The 27,946-nt window shown below is 37.1% G+C and overlaps 2 protein-coding genes across 5 annotated transcripts in view; both read left to right on the top strand.

Annotated features, from left to right (window-relative positions):
• fam184ab (family with sequence similarity 184 member Ab) overlaps nt 1-25,235 on the top strand; it is a 124,926-nt gene extending 99,691 nt beyond the window's left edge. The window contains exons 17-22 of one of the 4 annotated variants that reach the window (XM_007573263.2): nt 8,155-8,339; nt 10,741-10,887; nt 15,347-15,464; nt 16,082-16,186; nt 18,776-19,023; nt 24,342-25,231. In XM_007573263.2, coding sequence (XP_007573325.1) covers nt 8,155-8,339; nt 10,741-10,887; nt 15,347-15,464; nt 16,082-16,186; nt 18,776-19,023; nt 24,342-24,423 — 885 coding nt within the window. In that variant the 3' untranslated portion in view covers nt 24,424-25,231. Of the gene's footprint in view, nt 1-8,154; nt 8,340-9,443; nt 9,703-10,740; nt 10,888-15,346; nt 15,465-16,081; nt 16,187-18,775; nt 19,024-20,446; nt 21,603-24,341 lie in introns of those variants that run through there. The other 3 variants (XM_007573264.2, XM_007573266.2, XM_016661309.1) reach the window with 3 other exon arrangements.
• A 1,136-nt stretch (nt 25,236-26,371) lies between these two features.
• ptrhd1 (peptidyl-tRNA hydrolase domain containing 1) lies at nt 26,372-26,988 on the top strand. Its single transcript, XM_007573262.2, has 2 exons — nt 26,372-26,622; nt 26,710-26,988. Exons 1-2 carry the CDS (start codon nt 26,413-26,415, stop codon nt 26,878-26,880), a joined length of 381 nt encoding a protein of 126 aa, XP_007573324.1. The 5' UTR covers nt 26,372-26,412; the 3' UTR covers nt 26,881-26,988.
• The last annotated feature ends 958 nt before the right edge of the window (nt 26,989-27,946 follow it).

The following is a 27,946-nucleotide window of genomic DNA, read 5'->3' as shown; positions in this document are numbered from 1 at the left end:
GTCTGCTAATTTTTTCATGTGTTTAGCATTGCTTCCTCTAATTTGTGTGTAACGGTTTAATGTTAGCTTCCTCTAATTTTTCTGATAGTGATTTAGCGTTAGCTTCCTCTAATTTTTGCAGATCTAAGATTCTTTTTAAGTGAAGTCGTGGTTAGTAAACCTAACCTTTTGAATCATTCAAAAATAATATAAACTGGAAAACGTCAGGCCTCGACTCTAAACCTTTTTTATATATTTCACTGTTGAGACATAAAATCATTTGTAGACGGACCTGAAGCTAAAAGGTGTTTAGCCGAGTTCCTAAGCAACAGAAAGCTTATTATAGTTTTTATCAAGGAAAACTAAAGCCAGTTACAGCTGAAATGTTGGCACTTTATCTTCTGTTTTAGGAATAAAACCCCAGTAATAAAAGTTTCCTCCTTCACTAATGACCCATATTATTTTTATCTGTGCAGGAAACTTTCACTTTCACTGCTTAGCTGCATTTTTCTTTCATTTGAAGTCGCAGAAATTAGAGGGAGGATGGCGAAATGATTAAATGATGAAGTGAGCGTGCTTTAGGATGCAGACTCACACACACACACACACACACACCATCCCCGCCCTGCAGGGAACCGTCCTACTGTTGCTTGTAAATCATCCTAATTACCCTCGTACGCCACGGGTTCCTCTTTCGTCACCTTATGATTCAGATGTTCTACCAAAGACGCGCAGCTGGTTGTCTTTAATTCCCTCCATCTTTTGCTGCTGAGGTGACAAGAAGTCAATAAAGGTTAATATCCGAGCGTTGGAGACTGAACCGAACTGCCAGTCACACAGTAAATCAGAGCCATGACTCCATTCAGATGCTGCAGTTACACTAAACCAGACTGTAGAGCTGCAGGTGTTTTTGTTTAAATCCTTGAAAATTCTTGAAATTTAAGGTTTGGAAATTGCTTCATTTCTGTATAAACTCCTTAAAAGTGCTTGATATTCAAACTGCGCAGTTCTGTAATGAAGTTCAATTTAATGTTTGATTAAAAGCCTAAATTTGGAAAACATTATTGACACTTGAATCTTACATCTTAATTAAATGGCACATTTCTTCCTCGCTGTCTGAAGTTTAATCAGAAAAACTTTTCTTGTTTTTGTCAGTTGTAATTTCCAAAATTATTTCTATTTGCTAAAGTTCAGAAAACCTTTTAAAGATTATATTATGTTATATTTAAGCTTTTAATTTGAGCGGGAAGGTTGATTTGTAATATTTATTTTTCCTAATGCCTCAATAACTTATTGATCATTTTATATTTTTTATGTTAAAGTTATGGATTTTAAAGATGTTTTGTTACATTTTAGGTTATTTTCTAATGTAGAAAACTGAAAATCCATTAATAATAGTAATAAATTATATCATGTAATCGTGAATTTAAACTTTTTTTTAGTTAATTGATTGTTTTTATCTTTGGAAAAGTTTGAAAACTTCCCTTAAAATGCCTGAAAAGTCCTTGAATATTTCAGTGTTAGAATCTTAGAGTCCTGGTTTCTGCATGGAGCCTTTCAGAGACAAACGGAGGGAAAACTCATTCAGACCGTCAGTTTCACACGTCGTTCTGCTGACGGTTGTCTGACTCGGTTCAAAACCGTCGGTTTATTAAATCCCATGAAGTTCATAAACCTCGGAGCAGCAGCAGCCTGCCAACGGGAACTAAACAACGGTTCATTCTGATTCTCTTTGCTTCGGTTAAACGCTCGGCGCGTAGAAACCAGGATTTTCTGCTCAATGTTTCCTTTTCCTCAGGTTTCAACTGGATGAGTTTCATTGATTTGTTTATTTGGAGGAATATTGAACACAAATGGTTGGGCCTGTGAAGGACAAATGGACGTTTTTCCACCAATTTTTCTTTATCATTTGCTTTTATTTGCAGTAATCAGATATAAATCCACTGAAACATGAAATTACATGAATTATAATCTCTTCAAATGTCTCTCTGAACTCGAAATTTTTTAAAACAAGTTAAAAATGGCTTCTTCAGAAATCTCAATGTTTTACTCTTAATTTTTAATTAAATTGTTGCGTATTTTGGACAATTATTCTGTCTAAATGCTGTGCAGCTTGACGTATTTCCGCTCCCACTTTTTTTTACTTTCGGATGTAACCATGGCAACGAGTTATTCAGGATCATATCCCCAGTCCAGCTTCAGTCAGAGGGTTGTTCAGACACGTAGCGAGACTGACTGCTACTGGAGATCCTTTCTTCCCACAGCTTCAACATCAACATTTAATTTTCCTTTGGAGAGGAAAAGAAGGAAGGAGAAAAGGTTTATTGATCGCCGAGGGGTGTTAAAGGTGTTAAATATTAGTAATACAAATGTAATCGTAACTGATAAGAATTTATGAAATATACATAAAACTAAGAGTGATGTAAGTAACTTAAATATGACATGGAAATACAAGGATTTTTTTAAATACATTATTTTTCAGTTGAATTGAAAGGAATACCAAACATACAGCGGATCTCTACGTTCATGTTAGAAAGTCTAACTATAAATCCAGTTAAAACTTGTGACCATCTTCAGAGGCATTCTCCGTCTAATCTGAGTTTGAGGAAGTTTGCAAAGAAATCTGGTCAAAGTAATTTGTTTCTGTAAGATGTTTTAAAAAGCTGCGCCCCATCAATCATTTCCAATACTTTGCATTTCTCTGGCATAAAGTCCCAATAAAACACCGTGAGGTTCTCAGCCATAATGAGAAAACGGTTACCTTATCACTCGTCTCTGTAGCGCAGAAACATTCTGCGACAGGACTTGTTTCCTGGGCCTGAAAATGTTCCTTGGAGGGAATATTTTCTGCCTCCAGAGGAGATTTGGAATAGAAAAGCGTCTGCGGTGTTTCGGGACGTCGCCCAGCAAGCGGCTCTGTTATCTCTCTGAAGCCAGAAGTCGCTGTTTGGTCGCTGCGGATTAAAACCGCTCCTTCCTTTCTGCTCTCACTTCCTCCGTCTGACTGCGACCCGCCGAGCTTTTAGAAATGTTTCAGGTCAGGAAACAGAAACTTTACGTTAAATGATCTGATCGCTGTACGCTCTGTTTTATTTCTACTCCTCTGCTCTAAAATAGACGATAAGGTTACGCTCAGAGCTGCTGCCGTCTTTTCTGTCATTACTAAACTTGTGGATTTATCGGTTTTAGTGGTAAAAGGAAAGTAATCGACTTCAGGACAAGATGTCGGTTTAACCCCAGCTGTACAAAAACACCACAGATTCCACAATATCACCTTTACTGAACAAACATGAAGCCAAAATGGAAAACATCACTTTTAGCAGGAATAACTCGGTTTATTTCTATTTGCACCACAGCATTGAGATCTGGACTTTGATTAGGCCATCAAAACACTTTGATTCTATTTTGTTGTAGATTGACTTCTCTGTTTGGGATTATTCTTCACGGTTACAGAACGAACAGAAAAGTGAAGAAGAAGTTTAGGTTTTTAAAGAGGAGAAAAGTGTTTGGAACAAATAATCTGGCCTTTAGCAGCTGAGCACAAATCATATAAATTGTCTTAAATTCAAGTTGAATTAGTTAAAATGTTTTAAAGTGAGGCTCAATCATCAGTAACGTTTCTGATTCTCTAATACATCAGATAAAACATTTTCTCCTTTTCAAGCCTCATTAAAGGAACACATTTGTCTCTAATCGTAAACTTGGCTGGTCTGGTTTTTAGACTTACATGGCAGCTGCATTTATTTATTAAGTTTTACAAAAATAGATGTAACCATATCTATTTAACCTTGATTTATCCGGGGGAGGTTAAAAGGGAGGTTTAAACATGAAATAAATCTACAAATTATGAAAACACTGGAACTGATTACTGCAGCTGCACTTTATATATTGAAATAAACATTTAATTTGAGCCGTTAAATCAGATAAAATGCCTGTTTTAAGTGAATTAATATTTTTTATCTGCTGTATTTCTTCACATTTCATCAGTGTTTGATAGAATTACTTTCTAAAATGTGTGACTTGGGTCAAAAGTTTTCAAGATGAGCTTCTCAATCTGATCCTATAATGGGTGCCGTTGTTGGAACTTCCTGGTGTTAATTCAATATTTTCACATAATATTCTCCCTGCATAATTTCTAGATTGTTCCTCTTTAGGTAAAAAAATAATTTTGATTTTGTTTCTGTTCAGCTGAATAAAGTTTTGGCTCATCCACATCGTTTAGTTTTTAGTCCATTGGGTTCCTGGTGACGTAATATTGAGCTAAAACGTGTCAAAACTCTGTTTAAAAAGATGTTGGTTCCCTTTAAAAGTGGAAAACATGTTGAAGTTTCGGACGCGTCACTCGGTGGTGACGTCCTGATAACGGACTCATTGTGTGGCCTCTGTGTGGGCGCCTCATTGAACCCACGCACCGTTCGTCCGCTGCCTCCTCTCCCAGCTGGGAGGAAAATCGCTGCTCATATTCTCTGTTTCACACCACAACAGAAACGTCTCGAGTCCCTGAGGAGCTGAGAAGGAAAAGAGAGCAGCTCAGCAGGTGGCCATGAGTAATTTCACCCACTGGTCATGTTTATATGCCGTCATCTGGCAGTTCGGAGCGCCGTTGTCTTTTATGTTCAGAGGATTCAAAGCACTTCACCCAAAATCTTATTGTTATAATCTCATTTGCCTGGAAATAAGCAGCATATTTTAACCAACAAGATTCAGGTTGAGATTTTTCAAAGAGACAATTAACATCAGATTCACCTGAAAACATTTAATTTAAGGGGTTGGTTTGATTGAAGATGCTTCAGGTTTTCTCTGATAATTAGATGTTTTTGTTTCCAAGGTTGATCATTGGAAAGGATCTCAGTGTTTTAAACTGCTCTTCAAATAAATTAAGGCTGAAACGATTAAATTGCTATGAATCACAATGAATCAGTTATTGAAATAATCGTCAACTAATCGATTAATCATCAGAATAGTTGATAGAATAAGGAACAAACTTAAAATATTCCTCTGACGTTTCTGCCCGTTTTTATCACTAATTCCTGTTGTTCCTCCCTGGTTGCAGACGTTCTGTGTAAATTTGCTGATTCGAAGGATGGACTGGCATTCCTCACCTTATTGATTAAACCATTAATCACGATTAATCGATTATGGAAATAACTGTCAACTAATTTAGTAATCGTTAACTGGAGTATACAGACTCGATGAAAGGCCATTTGCTGAAAAACAGCACATTCAAAGCAGTACCGTATTTTCCGCACTATAAGGCGCACCTAAAAACCTTAAATTTCCTCAAAAGCCGACAGTGCGCCTTATAATCCGATGCGCCTTATATATGGACCAATATTGAGCCACAACAGGTCCAGCAACTACGGTAAGCAGCCGCTGACTTCATTTTTGCCCATAGAAGAAGAAGCGCGCGGTGCATGCTGGGATAGTTGTCAGAACACTGGTTTTAGGGCTGTTGTAAACGAATATTTTAGTAATCGAGTAATCTATCGATTATTCTTACGATTAATCGAGTAATCGGATAAAAAAAATTATAAAATGAAATANATAATCGTCAACTAATCGATTAATCATCAGAATAGTTGATAGAATAAGGAACAAACTTCAAATATTCCTCTGACGTTTCTGCCCGTTTTTATCACTAATTCCTGTTGTTCCTCCCTGGTTGCAGACGTTCTGTGTAAATTTGCTGATTCGAAGGATGGACTGGCATTCCTCACCTTATTGATTAAACCATTAATCACGATTAATCGATTATGGAAATAACTGTCAACTAATTTAGTAATCGTTAACTGGAGTATACAGACTCAATGAAAGGCCATTTGCTGAAAAACAGCACATTCAAAGCAGTACCGTATTTTCCTCACTAAGGAGCACCTAAAAACCTTAAATTTCCTCCAAAGCCGACAGTGTGCCTTATAATCCGGTGCGCCTTATATATGGACCAATATTGAGCCACAACAGGTCCAGCAACTACGGTACGCAGCCGCCACTTCATTTTCGCCCGTAGAAGAAGAAGCGAGCGGTGCATGCTGGGATAGTTGTCAGAACGCTGGTTTGTTAATAAAGTTTGACTGACCTATCTACCTACCGACCTGATAATCAGGTCGTCTGCAGGTCATTTAGCACCACGTTCTCCACCAACATGCTGTGTGTGAACAGAGAAGGGTGGCCATTGATCGGCCACGCTCCGGCCCTGTCGCAGAAGGTTCTCCTCGCCGACCGGAGTCGGACTGTTTTGTTGACATTCCCTTTAGTGGAGCTCCATCTAGTGGATGCATAACGTAACTCCAGCCTCTACTGTAGCGTCTATTCTATGCGCCTTATATATGAAAAAAGTTTTAAAATAGGCCTTTCATTGTAGGTGCGCCTTATAGTGTGGAAAATACGGTAATTAATTTTGTTTATCCAATCACTCAATAATTGTCAGAATAGTTGATAGAATAATCGATCAATAAAATAATTGTTAGTTGCAGCACTAAAATGAATATTCCTCCAAAGTTTGTGCAATTTGTATTTCCATTTGCAAGGGACAGGGATGGAGAGGCATTTCTCAGCTTTAGATGAATCGCGTTAATCGTGATTGATTGTGGAGATAATCGTCAACTAATTTTAATAACTGATTAATCACTAACTCGAGTACAGACTCAACAAAATGCAGTTTTCTGAAAAAACAACAACACACTCAGAGTAATAATTAAGTTAAATACAAAATATAAAATATGTATGTTTTGCATTTAAGATAAAAAAAGAAAACTATGTTTAATATGTTTTAACCAAAACTCAAGTGGCATTTTATTAAACAAATAATAATAATAATAATAATAATAATAATAATTTAATGTGTTTCTAATATTGTATAAAAAAGGCTTAAACGGTAAAATGAAAAATCTTTGTTTTGTTATCTGATTAATCATCAGAAAGTTGATAAAATAATTACAGATCTAATCGTTAGCTGCAGCCTTAAATACACATTCCTCCTGTTTGTCCCTCTTTTATCTAAAATCCTCCCAGTTTCCACCATTTTTATGTGCATTTGTGAAGCCAAACGGTGGCCTGGCATTCCTTCGCTTTGGTTTTTATTATTGGGCAGCCAACATGTTCCTGAAACCTCTGATCCGGCTCCAGAGAGGATGTCAGGCCGGCGCCTGGATTCAGTCGCTGGCGTCTCTCCTCCTCCTCCTCCTCACTGGGATCCTTCTCCTCCATCTGTCTGTAAACCAGTTAACCCAGTAACGCTGCGGGTTCGGGTCAGGAAAGTGTTGCACCGTCCGTCCTCCCTGAGGGAAAACGTTCTGTCACAAAGCGATTCCTTCGACCCAAAGAGCCATTTTGCTCTCAGAAAAGCCAAAAAATTCATTTAGAGCCACAGATGCCTCAAGACTTTTTGAAATTTATTTTTTAAAGAATCAGCGTTTTATTTCTATTTTCAGGATTAAAGGAAAGATAAACATTAAAGCTGGGTTTAATTTTGATTGTTAATTTTCAGGTTTCATTAGTTGAACTTAAGTCAGAACTTTGACTAGGCCTTTCTAATACATTAATACACTTTGATATGAACCAACTTTTAGATGTTTCTCTGTTCATATTCAGCTGAATCTAATAATTAAACAATCAGCAGGATTCTGTACAGAGTTCATACAAATCCTTGAAAATTTTTTAATTTGATGCTTTCAAGGTTTGGAAAGTGCTTGATTTCTAAACTTCGTCTATTTTAGGTCAGTTAAAACCAGCTAAATTATTTCTGTTTATTAAATGCCACAAAACCTACAGAGATTTTCTTTATATATTGTGTTTAAGCATTTAATTTGAGCAAGAAGGTAATTTACCTTCAGTTTGTTTGGATTGTTTCAATGTAATGAATTTTTTTTTTTTCCTAATTTGGTTTATATTTTATACATTAAAAACTTTGTTGACATTTTTAGATTTTTTTTGTTAAATTAATGTTATTGTAGTTTATTTTGTCCCTGCTGTTTATCACAAAACATCATTAATAACGTTAATACATGATGTGTTAAAATAGTGTCTTTTTTTACTCCATTTGTATTGTTTTCATCTGTAAAGTGATGCTAGAAAAGTTTGGAAACTTACCTTGAAAGTGCTTGAACATGGATGCGTCTCAAACCTTTAGAAGGAGCATAGCGCTGATGATCGGACTGAACTTTTCCCTGGTTCCAGGAGCGGGACCTGCTGAGCCGGATCTCTGAGCTGCAGGAGGAGGTTTCCCGGAGGAAGAGCCACATCGCTCAGCTGGACCACCAGATCCACACGCTCAATGAGAACATCAGCACCCTGACCAAGGAGCTGGAGCTGAAGGGCAAAGAGGTGCTGAAGATCCGCAGCGAAGCCAACCAGCAGATCCGGTACGACGAAACCCAAAAGATCGTTTTCCTCTGGCGTTCGCTGCCAGATCCAGTTACAGTTTGAGATGCCTTGAGTTTAGGCTTTTAAATCAAACTAAAATGAATTATTGGTGTTTTAGAGAGCTACGTTATCAATTAAAAGAGTGAAGCTCTGTGTAAAACATTTATTTAATGTAGACTGGAGTAACACTGCAACTTCAGTGTTTCAGTAAATCATGTTGAGAGAAAAGCTTTTAAAGATGTTAAAGGAACGTATTGTGCAAAATTCACATTTTGTTAATTTTTTTTCACATCCTCTTAAGTTGCTTCTAAAAACAGGCCAGAGCTTAAAGAAAACCATCCAGCTGCTTTTAATCAGTTAATGTTTCTTGGTGTCTGGAAAATGAGCCGTTTCAAAAACCTCCCAGTTCTTAAGTGACCTTCCATGTTACCTAGCAACCCCAGCCACGCCCAGCCCCGTTACCTAGCAACCCAAGCCACCTTCAGCCCCGTTACCTAGCAACCACAGCTGAGTTCCAGCACATTTGGCCAATTGGTTTTATGGCTGTGCGCACAGTGTGTACATTAAAAAGTGTTTTGTTGACATCCAGAAACTACTTGCTCTATTCTTGTTGGTTGTGTAGAAGGCTCCAATTCTGCTTTTCAAAGACGTACTGCGGTTTTAATAATTGCTCATCTGTTTGCAGCCATTTTTACGTGTAAATGTTGAGTTGGGGGGGCGTGGCTAGGCAGACTAAAATCTCATTATCTAAGAATAATTTTGTGCAAAAAGTATAATGGACATGTTTTGTTTAGGCCACAGACCTACCCTGCCCTGTTAAAGGAAGAATTACAGGTTTCCTTTAAATCCAGTAAGCAGTGAGTCCGTCTCCAACCTTTTGGTGCTAAATTTAAACTCCTCTGATTATATTTGATGACGCCTCGCTCTCCTCAGTAAATCATCAAATTGGGAATCTTGGTTATTTTGGGTGAAATGGAAAAACCCTGATGTGCAGCCATGTTGCTCCCTGCGGCTCTTTGAATTTTTATTGCAGTTTTCTGCAGCTGATGCGCTGAAATCAGTCATCTTTATGTGTTTAAAGGTTCTTTGTTTTGTTTTTTCAGCCGCCCTCCTGTTGCGCCGTTATTCGCCGTTAGTTCGCTGACAGGCCTCTTCTGTTACATAACGTCTGAATTGTGGTTAAAAATAGACTGATAAATAAAAAAAGAGGAAGAGGAAGATGTGCGCCCCTCAGGGAGAGTTGGCCAAGTCGGAGTGAGCGGCAGACTCCTTCATTATCCCTTCTTCTCCTTTTTTCATCAAACGACCCTCCATCAGCTCCTACCATCGTTTATTTGACGTAATAAATTATTTAACGTCACATTTACTGCTTTCATTTGGTGGATTTTTTTCCTCTTCATCTTAATTACAGCCATTGTTTGTTTTCATGCAGTTTGTTGTTTGAGTTATTTCCATGCATCGTGCGTCTCCTTTTTCCAATCTCCCTCCCGCTTCCTCTGCAGAGCAATCAATTATGTTTTCTCCCGGGAGACGCACGCAGTCGCCGCGTCCTGATTGAGTCTTCAGGCGAAACGTCGGCCATTTGCAGATTAAAATGAAATCTGTTTCTTTATTTATTTTTCTGTCTGCGTCACCGCGCCACAGAGCTGGATGGGATGAAAGGGGAGATTTGTTTCAGTTCTGCTCCGCTGGAAAACGGCGCAGAGCCTGATGAAGGCGGCCATGATGGCGATGAAGGCCATAACAAATTCTCATTGGTTCAGATCAAGAAAGAGAAATGAAGGATGGACATGATGTCATGCATCCGTCCGTCCGTCCGGAGCCAGTACTTTCCGATAAAAATGTCCTTAATGGAGTCACATATTTTTTGTCGTTCTACAATTTGAGTTGCATTTATGAAATTAATTATTTTAGATATTAGTTAAAATACAGGATAAAATATAATTAATTAAACCAGATTTCCATTCATGTTTACTCTGATTATGTAGGAAACGGCTGCAGTGTGCAGCTTTGCCAAAAGATGGCGCCAGACTTAACGCCACACTCCTTTAAAATGCTGGCAAACATTAAAGTTTTCAGTCAGAAAGTGGGTAATTGTTTAAATGTTCAATCCGATTTTGTTTTCAAAGGAACTTTTTTATACTTTTAAAACAATTTTAAAATAAAACCTGCATAAGTTTTCCCGAATTCATCACCCAATTCTGAGCTTTTAGTGCTGAATTATTCATCTGTACTTGATATTTATGTTTTTCCAAGTAAGAAAACGACATGTTATCATCGTTTCTTTATAAACTGATTTTATGCAGCTCAGGTTCTGTGTGTGTAAACCAACCACTGACTCCCGCCTGCAGAGTTCAGCAGGTCGATGCTGCGATTCACTCAGCTCTTCCTCTTCCTCAGGGCTCATGAACAGGAGCTGACGAAGAGGCACGAGCGGGAGCTGACGGAGCTGAGCGCCGCCCACAGCAGGGAGACCCAGAACATGCTGTCGGACTTCAACAAAGCACAGGAGCTCCTCAAGGACAAGATCTCGGCTCTTCAGATTCTGTACGTACGCAGAACGAGTTCGACCTCGGTCGTTAGGGAGAATATCTGAGAGGGATTAAAAACTGGACTTTGTTTCGCAAGATGCCAAGCAAACTTTAGCTAGGACATTAATGAGACAAATTCAGTCAAAACATTTTGTTTAAATCAGATTTACTGAGAAATCTGGAAAACTCTGGAATTTAATGAAAGGATTTTACAATTTTTACTGATTACATCGTCTGAAAACCGTTTCCATGCATCTGTTTGTCCAGTTTTTCTTCCTTCCAGCCATTTTTGTAGGTTTTATTTTTAAAGTCTGGCCTCTATTGACATTTTTCATAAATCATCTTTTATATTTTTACTGTAAAAATTGAATAAAAAGAACCGAGACTCTGGAGAATATTAAATATTTTTGATTTTGGCACATCAGTCTGAATGTCAGCAGAGATGGAAACTAATTTAGATCAAATGTGACCCAGATATATTTATCATGGAGAGAAATTATGAAGGTTGATATCATTTTAGTTAAAATGTATGTGTGTATATAAGTATAGTTTCTGATGATCCAAGTGGTTTATATACTGATTTATTCCAGGGATATGAAGGTGACATCAGCCATTAGCTGAAGCCAGTTTTGTGTAGGAAAAAAAAGGCTGTCAGAGATAAAATGTTACAGGAGAGAAAACAATGGATGCTGGAAAAGAAAAGCGGAGGAAGTGGAAGGTTTTTAGTTGCTGGCGGCGATGTCAACAGACCGAACCTGAGATTCATAAGAGTCAGAGTGAAAGTCAGAGGAAGATGGATGAGTGAAATAAACACTCTGCTGTTCTTAAAGGCAGCAGTCGCCCTCTTCATCAGAGCTGACCTCCTTTTCAGCCGGATTCTGGTGACGGCACAGCGCCACCTGCTGGTCTTTACAGAAAATAGTTTAGTCTTTAATGTAGTTCACCTTCCTGGACAAAACATCTGTTTTAATTTCCTATAAAAAGTTACATTTTCCAGCATTTGGTTTATGGTTAAAAGCTCCAGCTCTGTTAAAGTTAAAACAAAAACTTAACAATTCTTATATATTGTTTTTTTTGTTTGTTTGTTTTATTTTGCACAGGGGCAAAATAACTTTTATAAATTTAAGAACATAAGTATTTTTGTAGCTGCACTTTGAATTGCCTTGTTGCTGAAAAAGTGCTATAAAAATAAAACTACCTTACCTTTGCTACAATGAAATGTTATTGCACTTTAGGGAACAAAATGTTTGTTTTCTTATTTAAAAGAAGAATTGGATTGTTTTTTTTTTATCTTTTAATGTATTTCTAATCTTGTATAAACAATGCTTAAATGAAAAATCTACAGAATGTATCAATTTTCTTATCTGATTAATCGATTAATCAGTTAATCGTGAGAATAATCAACTAAAATTGTTAGTTGCAGCGTTAGTTAAATTTATGGCTTACTTTAAATCTCAACTGTTTTTATTCTTAATCTTTCTGACTTTAATTTAATTCCTGTTGATGCTTTTGTGTTTTTTGCTTGGGGGCAAATTCACTTTCACTAATTTAATTAAGAGCAGCACAAATCTTATCTTAACGAATTGAGTCCGTCTGATCAATCACTAACGATTCAGCTGCTCCTTGTCCCTCCTGACAAACAGCCAGTCAGGCGGCTGCACTGATGGGATTTATGCATATTTTAAGGTCTCATCTTCCATTTGGGTCAGAAAACCTGCAGCCTTCACTAATCATCGACCGTTAATCACTGTGTGCACAAAAACAACCTTCTACGTAAATATTGATCCAGATTTTCACTGTAAGTTACAAACTAAATAAAAGTTTTCTACATTTCCTAAAGGTGTACATCCAGTAAAGTTTTTTTTATATATATTTTCATCTTTGAAATGATAAAAAAGGCTAAAGGAAGCCTGAGGCAACAGTTTGCAAGCCAAGGCCGACGGTTTGTAAACACTTTGAAGCCTCTGAGAGTTCAGCTCTGTTTCGCTCTTTGTTTCAGAAAACTCTCCTCCATTCTTGACTCGTCTTTAAAGTCTCTTCACAGGGTCGTTGCAGTTTTTTTCTGAGATTTCTTTTATGAAAACTTCTTTAAAAATGTATATTTCACATCAAAAACCAGATCCTCAGTTTGAGTCGTCTGGTGTCTCTCGCCTCTTGCCAGTTAATAGTTTGAAGTTGTTTGCTTTTATATCGACCTTCAGCTCATCTGCATCTTTGGTTCTGCTGTCTCTTGTCTTCCTCTTTACAATAATCTGTAGATTCATGGAAACTTCTTATTATTTTAATTATTTTAGGTATAGATTAATCTATCCATCGCACAATTAATCAATTATTCTCACAATTAATCAGATAAAACAAATGGATATTCTGGAGATTTTTCATTTAACTCTTTTGTACAATGTTAGAAATACATTAAAAGATTAAAATAAACTAAATAAATAAGAAAATAAGCATTTTATTCACTGAAATGCATTCCTTTAGCCTTTGCCTGATCAGTTTCACTAGATTAGTTGATTATTATTTCTATAATCGATTCTTCGTAATGAATCCGATTAATCGTTAAATCGAAAGCGAAGGAATGTGAGTCTATCCCTTGGATTCTCTCAGGTTCATAAAAATTGTGGAACCAGATTTTAAAAAGGCACAAACTGAGAAGAAACATTCATTTTACAATTGCAACTAATGGTTATTTTAGTAATTGATTATTCTATCGTATATTCTGGCGATTAATCGAGTAATCAATAAAAACATGGCGCATTCTATATATTTTTCTACTTAAGCGTTTTTTATATACTTTTTTGTAAAGTTTTGATTTGATTACTGCTGAATATGTTGTCGTTTCAGCAAATAGTCTTTTTTGAGTCTTTTTACTCTAGGAATGACTAATCGATTGCTAAATTAGTTGATGAATATTTCAACAATCAATTAATCGTTTCAGCTCTAACTTTAACCTGTTTTTGGCTAAATATTGCGTCTACACAGCAAACGTTAAGGCCTTGCAACAAAAGCTGCTGTACTGGTAGGAAATGTAAAAACACAACAACAGTTTTTCCTCCTGAAATTAATGTTTACCTCAAAGCGAGTTTCAATTCATCGACTGAAATCCTCTCTTGTTGTTTTCACTGACTCGTTTGAGGGCCGTGTTTCTTACCAGCGGCTCCTGCAGTGGATTTTCACCCTGCAGGATGTGTTGAAGAAAACCAGGTTGATGGTTTGCAAACAAACCGAAGCCTGAATAGGAAAAAGCATCATAATGCCTGGGATGGAGCGGACGTCCTGCCCGGTCGTGACCGAGGCTCCCCTGGTTCCTCAGGCTCAGGAAAGGATGCTTACATTGTTGCATTCATGTGCAAAATCGCTCCACATTGAACATTTGGCCTCAGTTTCTTTTTGCTCTTAGCAAATTCAGATTAAGTTCAAGCTGCTAGTAAAACACTTGGGCATGAATTCACTAAGATGAGCCAACAGCTATTTTCTCCCCGTTGTTTTCTGTTCTACTCACACAGGAAATGGCACCAATTATCTACTGGTGGGAAAAACCTCATTAAGTCCTGCAGATGTGAGAATTTCTTCTTCTTCAGTGAAGGAAAATTCATCTCTGTTTTCCCACCTGAGAATGACAGAAACTTCCATCCTCTGATCATGTTGAAGTCTTCCTAATAACTGGAGACCAACATGCTTTGTGTCAGAAACGGCTTTAGAGATCATCTGCAGCAACAATGTTTCAGAAAATTTATCCAAATCCATCATCCACCGTTTGACTTTCCAGGACTGGTTTTACTTTTTTGGCCGATGTCAAAGTTACCGCTAGCTATCAAGGGACAGGAATAGCAAATCTGCCTTTTGATTTTAATGTTGTATGAAGATATGAAAGATTAAGCAAATGGCTGTTGATTGAACATTTAGGCTTATAATCCTCAGTTTGGTATTTTAGACATTGGAAAAGTTCTGTGACACAAGCAGAGACTCAGAACATACATAGATCTGTACTTTAACCTGGAGATATCCAAAACTTCAAGATTACGTTTTCCATGCAGTGGCACTTTTGCTGGCTTTAAAGAGAACTTAGTATGCAAAAATTACATCCTGAAGCTTTTTATACTTCTGTTTGGGTCATAAAAACAGATCATGTGCTTAAAAAAAACACCCAACTGTTTTTTTTTTTTTTTGGGGCAGTAAGTTAATGTTTTTCAGTGACTGGACAACGAGCCTCTTCAAAAACCTCCCAGTTATCAAGTCGCTATCCACAGTTACCTAGCAACCCCAGCAGAGTTCTGCCCGTCACCTAGCAACCCCAGCAGAGTTCCAGCATGTTTGGTCGACTGGTTTTACTGCTGTACAATGGCCACTAGAAAAGTGATGTGTTTTGTTGTTGACGTACCGACCAGAAATAACTTGCTGCATTCTTGTTGGTTGTGCAGGAGGCTCCACTTTCGCTTTTCAAAGACGAGCCGTCTTGTTTTGTTCTCCCACAGTTTGGAGGGAACAGAGGAGAAGTTCAGGAACAGAGAGAGTCGACCTGAAGACCTGCAGGTCATCGCCGAGCTGAAGGAGATGGTCACCGAGAGAGAATCTCTGGTCAAGAAGCTGGTGGTAAGAAACCGAGAAAATGAAAAATTTTTGACTTTTATCTTTGCAAAAAGAAAATGTAGCTGTATCTCACCTAAATGTTTCATAATCATTCATATTACTTTATGTGAATGAGGGACCAGCTTCGGATTGAGACACGGTTTGGTTTTGGCACTTCTTTTGTGAGATATTTATAGACAAGTGAGACTTCTTACTGGTTTGTACAAATTTTCATGAGGCAAAATCCTTAGAGAACGTGTGTGTGTGTGTGTGTGTGTGTGTGTGTGTGTGTGTGTATTCTCCTACAGCAGCTGCAAAAAAAACTGTTTCAGCAGTTTAGAAACAGCAAACAGAATTTTGTCCAGTAATAAATAAAAAAATCTGAAAGTCAAATGCAAGAGGAATAAATAACTAACCAGATTCTTTGAAAGGTGAAAAGTTTAAACTGAAAGTGCCGGTTTGAAAAGTCAGCAGCTGTTTCTGCAGGTTTTCTGAATGCAGGAAAAGCTGCAGAGCCAACTCTGCGTCTCAGTTGGAAAACTTCGCATGGACAAACTTATTAGATGAAATGAAATGTCTGCTCTCCCCCTGCGAGTCTCTGCTGCTCCGCTGCCTGTCGGCTAACTCTGATTCTCCTCCAGGACGATAAGAAGTTCTACCAGCTGGAACTCGTCAACAGGGAGACAAACTTCAACAAAGTATTCAACGCCAGTCCAAACGTAGGAGTCATCAACCCTCTCATTAAGGTAGGTCCTGCCCCCCTGCTGTGACGCCAAACAAACGACGCCATGAAGCGTTTTATCTGCAGGTCAGGCAGCCAGATTGTTCAACGCTTTACACTCAAACATTTTCCACATCACAACCACAAATTTTATTTTTAAAACCTAAAAAATGTGGCATGCATTTGTATTCAGGAAGAATTGCAGGAAGAAAGCCATAAGCCATAACTTCCAGCAGAACCAAAACATAAAAATATGAGCTACCATGGAGTAGCTTAGGCAGCTGACTGCGACTCAATCAGATTTTTTTGCAACTTTTTCACAAGTTTAATCTTTTCACCGCCAAAAAATCTGATTTAAGCCAATTATACAAATGTTATTAATCAGACACATAACCGATTGTTTTCAAAGCGTCATGTCATGTTTCATCCGACTTTTACGTTGTTGATCATCTTGTTGGACTTTAAAATCAATCCACAGACGACGGCGGCCATTATTCTGCAAACCGAGCGCTGATGTGTGACGTTGGCCTTCTTCTTCTTTTTCTTCTTCTTCCTCTTCTTTTTCTTCTTCTTCTTCTTTTTCTTACTCTTCTTTTTCTTCTTATTTTCTTTTTCTTCTTCTTCTTTTCCTTCTTCTTATTTTTATTTTTCTTCTTTCCTTCTTTTTCTTCTTCTTCCTCTTCTTCTTCTTCTTTTCCTTCTTCCTCTTCTTCTTCTTCCTCTTCTTTTTCCTCTTCTTCTTCTTCTTCTGTGCATTCGAGTCGCTTTGGGGTCGTAAGAAATCTGTTGTCTCATTTCGTTAGTAACATGAACAACCTCGTAAGAATCCAGACCTGGCATGTGAACTCAGCATTAGTTTAAAACACACAGTGGTTCTGCAAAGCATAGGAATCGTTTCGTTTATTGTGATTAATTTCTTAAGAATTTTGATTCGTCATTCGTTTTCTCCACGGTTTATTCAAAATAAATTGAAAATAAAGCTACTCCTGAAATGGTGCATTAGAAATGGGAATGTTTTTCAGCAGTGTTTGTGTTTGTGGGGCTGTTTTTGCTGTGACACACAGTCATACTCTGACCTAACAGGATGTAATAAATAGTTCATATTCTTGTCATAATAATACCTGAAAATGTCGTGATAAAACTTTAAGTCCAGCTCTACTGACTCTGAATACAAATACACGTTACAATTTTTTTTATTTTATTCAGAAATAAATTAGATTTAAAACTTTTTCATGATTTAAAACTGTTACAAGTTTTTTTTTTGGTAAACAGCTTGAAGACGGTTTAGTTTATTTAGACGTCGTTCACATGCAAGTATATCTTATAAAACATCAGAGAAAGATAAAAAGTTGCCACCTTTGAGTTTAAAATCTCCTGGACTTTTGGTTTTAATGTCAACAGCAGCACAAGTTTTATAACTTCCAGTGTTTGTTTTTTTGTCGTTGCGTGTATTTTTTCCGCTGTACGTTTTCTGTCCCTCCTTTTGTTCGTTTCGTTGTGTGCGACTCTTCGATCGCCCCTCCTAACCGCCTCTTGAGTCCAGCTTTCCTTTGCTTTCCAAGCCATTTGCTGGAGCGAGATGTTTCCTGCTTTGACTCATCTCTTCATTCTGCTCAGAGCGACTGCTGCTTCCTCCAGACTGATCCATGCTGTCTGCTTCAATCACTATTTGTTAGGATCAAGTTAGCCGCTGCTCTTTCCTGTCGCTCATCGGCTGGGTTTCTGCTGGGTTTCTGCTCCCTCCAGAGCGGGGATGTCCAAAAAGAGGTTAAATGGAGGAACCTGCTGCATGTTCCAATGTTTTTATCCAAGTAATTGATTAATCGATTAATCGATAACTGAAATAATCGTTAGTTGCATCCAGAAACTTTTGGTAAAAGTTGTAAAATGTACCCATTTATGAAACTGGAGTAAATAAGAACTAGAAAAAGAAAAGCTCATATCGGGTTCTCCTAGAAAACATCGGCAATGATCTGCAAATTGTTTCTGCTAGAACGTTTTATTAAAATATTGTATATTCAGTTTTTTAAATGGAATATTTTTACACAAAAAGTATACTCAGGAGTAGCACTACTTCAACAAGTAAAAGTAAAATATATTCAAGAACTGAGTTACTGATCAAATCATCATTTCATATTTAAAAATTACATAATCATCTGGAGCAAAACATAAAGTTAAGTAGAATTTTTTTGTATTTTGAATACAAAACTGACAATAATTCATATAAGTAACAAAAAATAAAATTAGGCTAAATAAGATGTTTCCTAATCAGTTTCTTTTATTATAAAACTTATGAAACTTTAACAAAAACTGCAGCTGTTTGTCTGCGTCTGATGGATTTTTGGTTAAAACGTGTTTTTCATTCAGTGAATCCAAACATTTTACTCCAGAAAAAATAAAAGGTAAAAATCCTTCTAAAAGTAAATGTAACTGAGTAAATGTTCCTAGCTCCTGCCCGGTTCTGCTCGTACCGCCACAGTTCATCCCTGACTGTAAAGGTTTGGACAGCCCTGCTCTGGACCTCCGTCTGGTTTCCCCCTCCCTCATCTGAATATTTTCCTCTGACGTTCCCGTTTTGACCCCGCTGCCCCTCCTGTTCTCTGTTTCTGTGTAGCAAAAGAAAAAGAGTGAGAAAGCAGCCAGCAGGTTGAGCAGCTCTCCTAATCTCAGGGCTCTGGAGGCGGCAGGTTTGGGTTTGGGTGTGGTAGGCACGGGGACCGGGCAGACCCCGCAGACCTCGCCCCCTCCACTGCCCAGCCGCCTAGAGCCCATCCCCAACCCCCCCCTCCACCACCTGGAGCTCAACTCCAACAAACCTCTAGCCCCGCCGACCCCTCCCACCGAACCCAAGAAGTTCATGAGGTGAGACTTTTCCCGCCGGCGGGCGGCGGCTCGGCAAGCGCTGACCGTCCGACGGAAACTTTCTGAGCCGGATCTCGCCTTTACTGTGAAAAAAAATCTGATTCTAGAATAAAGTATTTTGAGTATTTTTACACTTCTGTGCATTCAGACTGAGAATCTTTTTAAAAAGTTAGCATAGCTAAGAGCCTAAATGTTGCTGACCTCCATGTTCGGAGCAAACAGTTTGTTTAGTTTATTTAGCAGGTAAAAAATAAATAAAATGGCTTTTGCAGTTACAATTAGACAGAAAACTAAAAAACTTCAGAACAGTGTCAATTTGACATTTTTGGCCTCCATACCAATAAATATGGATTCCACTGAGTTGATTGGTGTTTTATTACGTGGATTTTTGAACCATTTTTTTACTTACTTTTGTATAAATACAATTAGTTCAAATGGACTAAATAGGAGTTTAATTATTTTCACCTGTAAGGTGAACAACATTTATTAATGAACTATTGTTTTATTAATGAACTATGGCTGTAAACTGACCTGAAAAGCGAGTAACTTTTGGCTACTGTTCTTAGCTTAGCATGCTAATACATGCTAATGAACGTTATCTGACATAACTTTGTTTTTAGAAGTAAATTGGACAAAAACAACAAATCACATTTTTAAAATGTTATTTAATATAAATTTACTGATAGTTTAATGTAAACGCATTAAAGCATAATCAAAAATATAAAATTTTACTATTTTACTGAAAACAGCCTCAAGTTTCTGTCTGATGCATCATATTAACACATTTTCAATTCTAAAACTAAACATAATAGTTTTTAATTCTGTTTTATTTTTGATTTGTTGAAAATTGTCTGCGCTACTGTTGTGCTAACATGCTAACACTTTCGATGCTAGCATATTAGGTAATCTTTGCTAAAGTTTTTAGCATTAAAGTGAGAAAAAACAACAAAATACCTGTCAAATTCTATATCAAACCCTTTCTGAAGTTTAGCTAGCTAATGCAGTTACTTATATTTAATAAGCTAAGTGAATGATTATTGTTTAGCGTGGCTAATGTTAGCATTAGCTATTTCGGCTGCATTAGCTTCCACATTTCACAAAATATCAAAACTTCATAACTAAAATTGCTTTAAAAAAATCACATAAAAGTTTCTTTATTGCAAAAAGGCAAAAATATTTAACAATTTTAAAACTTTCAGTTCAGTATTTGCTATTTTAGTCGCCTTTTGTTTTCCATAATAACTTAAATTTGTTTGTTTTTGCCTTTCTGGTTAAAACAAATTAAAAAAACAGAATGCAATTTGTACATTTTAAATGTAAAATTAGGCTTCCAGGGCAGTACTAGTGGATAAACTGTTCCTTATAGTTACATAAAGTTCATTTATAGTTTTTTTTGATCACTTAAGTTTTGTGTTTTACTCAGTTTTCCTCTTCAACGAGGAGGTTCAGCAAACATACAGCTAAAGAAACCTGGAGATTACTTTCTGCCTCCTAACAAGTCCTGAAATTCACCGCTGACTGCGTCCTGCTGCAGCACAGCTCCGTAAATAAACTACAAACATTTAAGGAGCAGAAATACCAGATGGACACAAACACAAGAGTCCCACACGCGACTGGAGCTTCAAAGAATGGCGTTGGAATGCAAAAGGAGCATGATGTTTTTCCCTTTAAGTTTTCTTTCCTCAGTCGTGTGCGTCAGTGTGTAAATGTTGTCCGCATGCCTGCAGGTTTGTCTTTTGTTTCAGGAAGTTATAACACTTGTCAGCAATCTTTGTGGTTCCTTTATGTTGTTGCATTTTGTCATTTTGTGATTTTCATCCTCATCCACAGTTCAGCATGATGCTCTTTCCTTCCCGGCTCCGAAACATGATGATTGTTGTCATAAAAAGTTATGAACTGTTGTTTCTGTGACCTCTGACCTTCAAACAGCTCTACTCTGCTGTCCAACAAGCGACTCTCTTTGTTTTGTGGCATCTAGGTGATGAATTACGTGACACATGAACACACGCCGTGGATCTTTTTGCATGGCAGCTGGTGTTTTCTGACGGGAGTGTTTAGGTGTGGAGCATGTGTGCTGCATGCTTTCCTGCAGTTCGTTTCAGGAACGAAACAAGATGGCTGCTTTGCAAAAGCTTGGGACAAACATTTTCTCTACACAAACATTCACACACACCTAAATGATTTTAACTATAAAAAACTAATTTACTGTACCAGCAACACATTAACACACTGCCACCTTAAACTCTGAGGTCCGATAATGTAGATATTAGTTCATGTTTATATTTTTATCAGTGCTTATCAGTCTGAAAACTGGCACTGAAGAAGCTTTTAAACAGTTGAAAGGTCTGTTTTTCGTATTTTAGTAAAAAAAAAAAAATGAATAAATGGCGACGTTTTAGTTTAATGACCTTTACTTTTAAATTCCCAGTGTTCTAAAACCAAATAACTTTATGCTAATTGCCATCTCTGTATGTCTCATCTGTAATTATATGACATTAATATATTTTTTATTTAAGGAAGCTGTTTTTTAAGGAAACCAGGTGAAGGCAATGAAAGAAATTCCATATATTCACTTAAAATTCACATCTTGCATGTTTTTATTTTTCCATTTGGATTTCTGCTGCTTCTCAGAACAGCCCAGGCGCTAAAAAGTAGATTAATGTTTATTGGTGTCTGGAAAACGAGTTTCAAAAACTTCCCGATTGTTATGTCGCATTCCAAAGGCGCTTCACCGTTACCTAGCAACCCCAGCGAAGCCAGCCCGTTACCTAGCAACCCAAGCAGAGTTCCTGCATGTTTGGTCAGCTGGTTTTACTGCTGTGAGTGTTTTGTTGTTGACTTACCATCCAGAAACTGCTTGCTGCATTCTTGTTGGTTGTGCAGGCGGCTCCACTTCTGCTTTTCAAACATGTACGGTTGTATAATTGTGTGTCTGTTTGCAAAGTTGAGTTGGGAGGCGTGGCCAGCAGCAACTTGTTTGGATTTAAAGTGACAGGTTGCTCTAAAACAGCTCATTCTGAAAGGATATCCAAGAAGGATTTTGTGCAAAACAATTTTGATTAACATGTTTTGATTAGACCACAGACCTATTCAAACATGTTCAAGCACAATAAGCCACCTTTAAGTCTTAGTTATCTGTTTATGAATCGATGTAAAGCGTCCAGTCAAAAGTTGCTTCAAGTTCAGTCGCTGTGATTGGCTGTAAAATTGCAGTGAAGTGACTCCAGATCCTCATTCATCTCCATTTTACTTGCGTTAGTTTCTGTTCTCAGGTGGGATGAAGCTTATTCCAGGGATTGATTGCATCAGTTATTTTCACGTTGTTTGAATTTCCAAAGCGAATGAAAGAGCTGAGGTTGTTAATTTAAAATCTTAGCCGAGGTAATTTGAGTTTCTGCAGGATTTCTGGGAATCTTCCATCCTCTCGGCCATTAAAGCAAAGAAAAATCACTTAATCATCTCTTATCATCCTCCCACTCCTCTTCTAGCTTCCTGCGATGTTCATTTATCATCCTCTAATTTCTTTTTCTTGCCTCTTCCACGTTACTCCCTCCCTTTTTCTGCCTCTTTCCTTACATTTCCTCTTTTTCTGCACAACTTGTCCTCTAAACTTTGTTGTCTTGTGAAAAGAAATCTGCTAAACTAATTTAATATATTTATTATCTGGCGGTTTAAACGACGCTCTAGAGCTTCAGATTGATTCATTATGCTGAAGTCAGCAGGGAAGGGATTTGCTTTCTTGAACATGAAAAACAGCAAAAAACTTTTATGTCACTGAGGGATTCTGGGACCGTTTGTTTTCGAAGTAGCCAATTAAGGAAGCAGGAACGCCTAAAGTAGGTGTTTGTTTTTAGCACTTAACCTAATTAGATGAAACTTTTGGGAACAATTTTCACCCCAGAGACGCACTGAAGATTAAAACTGCAGCTTCTTGTCGTCACATGGATAAAAATACCGTAAAGCATCAAAATGTCTCTCAAAGTAAAACGAGAAGAAAGAAAATTCACGTTTCTAATGAATCAGTTGCAGATTGTGAAATAAAACTAAAAAAGCATTTTCCCTGTTACAGATTTCTTCTTATCACTTTTTGTCACATTTAAATGATTAAAATTTTGATTTCAAACCTGAAATTATTTGAAGAGTTCATGCTTGACTTGTCGTTGAACCAGCGAAGGTTTTCAGAAAAAAAAAGCATTTTTGATGCAGTCAAACACGGTGGTGGCAGTGTGATGGTCTGGGTCTCGGCCTTGAACAGGATGAATTAAAACAGTTCTTTCTGTAAACGAGGGAAAAATTTCTCCACAGATGTAAAACACCCAAGTTGTCACAAACACTTGATGGCGGCAGAGTTATTAAATTTAGCAGCTTTAACTTTTTCACACCTGGTTGGTTTGACCAACTTATTTTTTCCTTCTTAGTTAATAAAATTATAAAAAAAACAATGTTTGGTTTCCTCAGCTTCTGATATCTGGTGCTCCTGTATCACATAGCTGTGTTATGCTGCCCTCTGGTGGACTGAGCTGTGCACTGCATGCTCACCATCTTCAGGGCTGAAACAATTAATCGTGATTAATCGATTATTGAAGTAATCATTAACTGAAGTATAAAGACTCTAGAAAAAGATAATTTCCTGAAATAACATTCAGAACAGAAATGAACTCAAAACTTTACAAAACAATAAATAAATTTTGCATTTAAGATTTAAAAAATAAACATCGTCTGTAAATATGTTCCACTCAACTTCACCTGGTTCAAACTCTGTAAAAATAAAAATATCCTAAATAATCAATAGATCAGCCCTACAATTTTTCACTTGTTGATGTTAGAAGCATTTTTAGCAGCTAATTCATTATTTGCCACAAATGATTGAGTTTCTAAAGTCACGCTTTGTTGTCGCATTTTAGACATTTTATTTAAAAAAATTATTTCATTTGCATTTTCTTGTGTATATCTGATTTTGCAGAAATTGTCTAATGTAAAATCTGCAGAAAGCATCAATTAATCATCAGAATAATCGATTAATAGAATAATCGTGAGCTGTTAATGTGTTGCTGTTTGGTGCTGAAAGACGTCAGTTTAGTCTGAGAAATCCTAAATCTAAACAACAGATTATTAAATCCAAAGTTCTACTCGGATCCAATTAGATACAAAAAAACGTTTTTACTGAAAAATGTAGCAGCAGTTTTTCTCCTAAGCAGCCAGACTTTCTGAAGTTTGTTTGAATCTGAATGTAATTAAACTCTGGACTGCTCCGTCACGCTCTGCCCCGTTTGTGATTTAACTCTGACTTCCTGTCTGACTTTGTGCGACTCCTGAAGCCCTCCTGAGACGAAGGACTCGCCCATCGACCCGGCCGACGCCCAGCGCCAGGAGTGGTTCGCCCAGTACTTTTCCTTTTGACTGACCAGAACTTCTAAAAGGATTCAGCATGTCAACCAAACTTAAAGAGATTAAAAAAAACACAAAGCATTAGAGAAAAAAAGAGAAAAATGTTGAAACTATTTGTTATTGTCATCTTGGGGCTTTGGGGTCAGTTCACCTCGGATTCAGGCGGCTGCAGTTGGAGAATCGGTGAAACGCACAGAACCTGATGTCATTAATTCCCACTTTTGGCAGAGCCGGTGGATGGAGCGTGAACTGAGCCCGGCCCGATCATCACTCCGACCTGATTTGATTGGCTCACTGTGGACGAGTTTCTCTCTTAGTACAGTGACGATAATCATCCGTACGTTCGATGTTGATTTGGTTCTGTTACTTTCTGATTTCTGTTGCGGTTTCTTTGAGCTAGGAAACACCGAGTGGTGCGTTATCATGCTGCTAAATGCCATAGTTGGATTAAAGTGAGAATAAATGTATATAAAGAAATAAATGGTAGGTTATTGTGCTCTCTCTTTCTCTCTCTCTGTATGTGGGTCTACTGCACACAGCATCTTAGACTAGGAGGGCTGATCCAGGACCAGTTCCCCTCCTCATTTCTGGTGACATTCACCTGATCCTAGATCAGTTACCATGACAACAGGCTTGGACTTTAGGACGGTTTGTTACAGCTGCGTAGACGTTTCAGCAGATTTTGGTAGAATATTAAAACCTGTTTGTATGGTTGTCTGTCTCAACACAGATATAATGATGTCTCACCGATTTTAAAAACAAAAATAGCATTTTATATTTATAATATAATGTGTATGCTTAATAAAGACTTATTGTGACATTTCGCTGCGCGTGTCTGTCATTTATCTGTCTGAATTTTTGAATGAAAGTGCAGGGTTGTTGTTTTTTTAAGGATCTCCAGGAGCAGTCAGTGTTGCAACAAATCTCAAGATGCCTCTGATGGAAGACTGTTGCTGTTTGAAAGAGAATAAATTTTTCCAGCTGCACAGCGTCTAAAACCGTCCAAACATTCAATGATTCAACCAATAAATTATGAATAAAAGTTGACAAAACGGAACATAAGAGCTAACATGAGCAGGGTAGCGCTAGAATTTAATTTATTTTAGAATTAATATAACATGTTTTTGTACCATTTAGGCTACAATGAATTATTGCAGTCCTCCACATTCCTCAATATAACAAATAGTTTTTCATTAGTGATATTATTATTGTAGTGATTCATTGCTTAGCTGCAAGAGATAAAAGCTTATTTTTAATCATTGTATAATATTCAGTAAAGTACTGTAATAATCAATAATCAGTTATGTAACTGAATCCAATAATTTTGTTATATTGGATTCTGAATTATCCAATAACTCATATGAAAAATTATTTGCATTACTAGTGATAAAACAATTATTAAAATTAGTGCAAGTAGTAGCAATAATATAGAAAGTTATTTAAAATTTATAGTTCAAATAGATACTTTTTTTATTTGTTGTTCACTAGTTACTATTATTTTAGGACATAGTCATTAATTAGCAAGAAAACTTTTTTTTTTTTTTGCTCAATTTTTATAAATTAATATTTGCATTATTATTGGAAGTGGTAGTATATTTACCATATATATATTGGTAGGATTAGTGAAAGTAGAGTTAGTAGTAAGAGTATTGTTCTATTTAAAATTTAATGTTCAATTTTTTTATTTTATTTTTGGTATTAACATTTTTATTTAGGCCACAGTTTACCTGAAGAGTAAAACAAAAATGATTTGCTATGCAAAACTCTTCATTAAATATTCCTATTTTCAATTCTTTGATATACAGGCAGTAAAAAATAAAATTACTTTTTATTTATGATTATTAGAAAAAATTTTTATTTTTTCAAGCATACATTTATCTACAGCGATTATTTAAGTAGTGGAATAAAAACAAACCGCTAGGGGGCGGTGTTAAAATCTGTTCTGGTGACGTCACTCAAACCCGGAACATAAACAAACCAGCTTCCGGTCACAGCTTGAAGATGGCCGCCCCTGGTGCCGGCGCTCCCAGCCGGCTGGTCCAGTACGTGGTGGTCCGCTCGGATCTGGTCCACCAGCTGTCATGGCCGCTGGGGGCCGTCATCACCCAGGCCTGCCACGCCGCTACCGCCGCCATCCACCTACACTACGGAGACCCAGATACCCGGCAGTACCTGGAGCAGCTGGACGCTATGCACAAGGTGGTGCTGGGGGTGAGCGGCGCCGCCAGCAGCGTTTAGTCCCCGGAGATGGAAACACATCCAGATGTGAGTAAAAACCGGGTTGTTTTTGCTCCGCAGGCCCCGGATGAAGACGCTCTCTCCGGACTGTCGGACTCCCTGACTCAGGCAGGAATCTCCCACAAACTCTGGATCGAGCAGCCGGAAAACATCCCCACCTGCCTGGCCCTGAAGCCGTACCCGAAAGAGACGGTGCAACCACTGATGAAGAAGTTCAAACTGTTTAAATAATGGAAAACGACTTAAAGCGAAAGAAATCTATAAGTGTCCACTGGGTGGCGCCAAAATCAAGCTGCACAATGATTCCATGTTAACATGAATAAATCCTTGTTGAAAGCAGTCTGTCTCAAGAGAAATTTGTAACATATCAACTGTTACTTTAACTGTGGAAAATCAACAGGAACTCTATGCAGTATGTTGATTTAGTTCAATTGTAAAGTGACATAAAATATTTTTTATTTGAAAAGGTAAAACAATTCAGATTTTATTAAAAATGCAGTACATTTCTGAAAAAAAGACATTTCTGAGTTTGAAAAGTCAAAAAATATACTAGAAATTTTTCAGAAATTTTTAGCTTAATCTTATAAATTACAGAGAAAAAAATAACGTAAAAAACCTTTCAAAAGTAGAAAAGAATGTCTTGATACAAGAAAACATTCTAAAAATCTCAATTACCTGTAAAATAACATTTCAGAGTTGAAAATTACTTGAAAAGAAACAGAATTTTTGAGATTTTTCTACCAAATTTTAGATTTTTCTGGATCCTTAACATTTCTTTGTATCTCTGGCTCAATGCTTTGGTGGTGAGGGACTGCTGGGAGGTTTTCTTCTTCTCTCTTTTTTTTTTAATTTAAAATAAAGGAAATATTCATACTTTTACGTAATAGAGAATTAATTTATTTAATCAAAATCCTAATAAAATATGTTAAAGTTTGTGGTTGTAAAGGGAAAGAATGTGAAAAACGAGTATTAATAAGCCTAAATTGTTTGGATAAATGTTAATTCCAATAAGTGAAGCATTTTCGTTTTTTAAAGTTAAAGAAATGTTTATTTTATATTATTTTTCATCACAGGAGGGCGCTGAAAAATAGCCACAATTCCTGAAAAGGCGTTTGTTATGGATCATAACTTTTTTTTATCGTTGCGCCGCTGATAATCAATTTCTTGCAATTTCAGCATCAACAGATCAGAAAGAATAATGTGAGCTTTTCTGTAAACAACATTTTATAAAAATGTATTTAAAGATACAAGCAGCTGCTTTTTCTCAAAGGTTTAACAATCGTTAAGAGCAAATATT

Source organism: Poecilia formosa, unplaced genomic scaffold (assembly GCF_000485575.1).
Source record: "Poecilia formosa unplaced genomic scaffold, Poecilia_formosa-5.1.2 Scaffold322, whole genome shotgun sequence".
Classification (NCBI taxonomy): domain Eukaryota; kingdom Metazoa; phylum Chordata; class Actinopteri; order Cyprinodontiformes; family Poeciliidae; genus Poecilia; species Poecilia formosa.
This window is presented reverse-complemented; position numbering and strand designations above follow the sequence as displayed.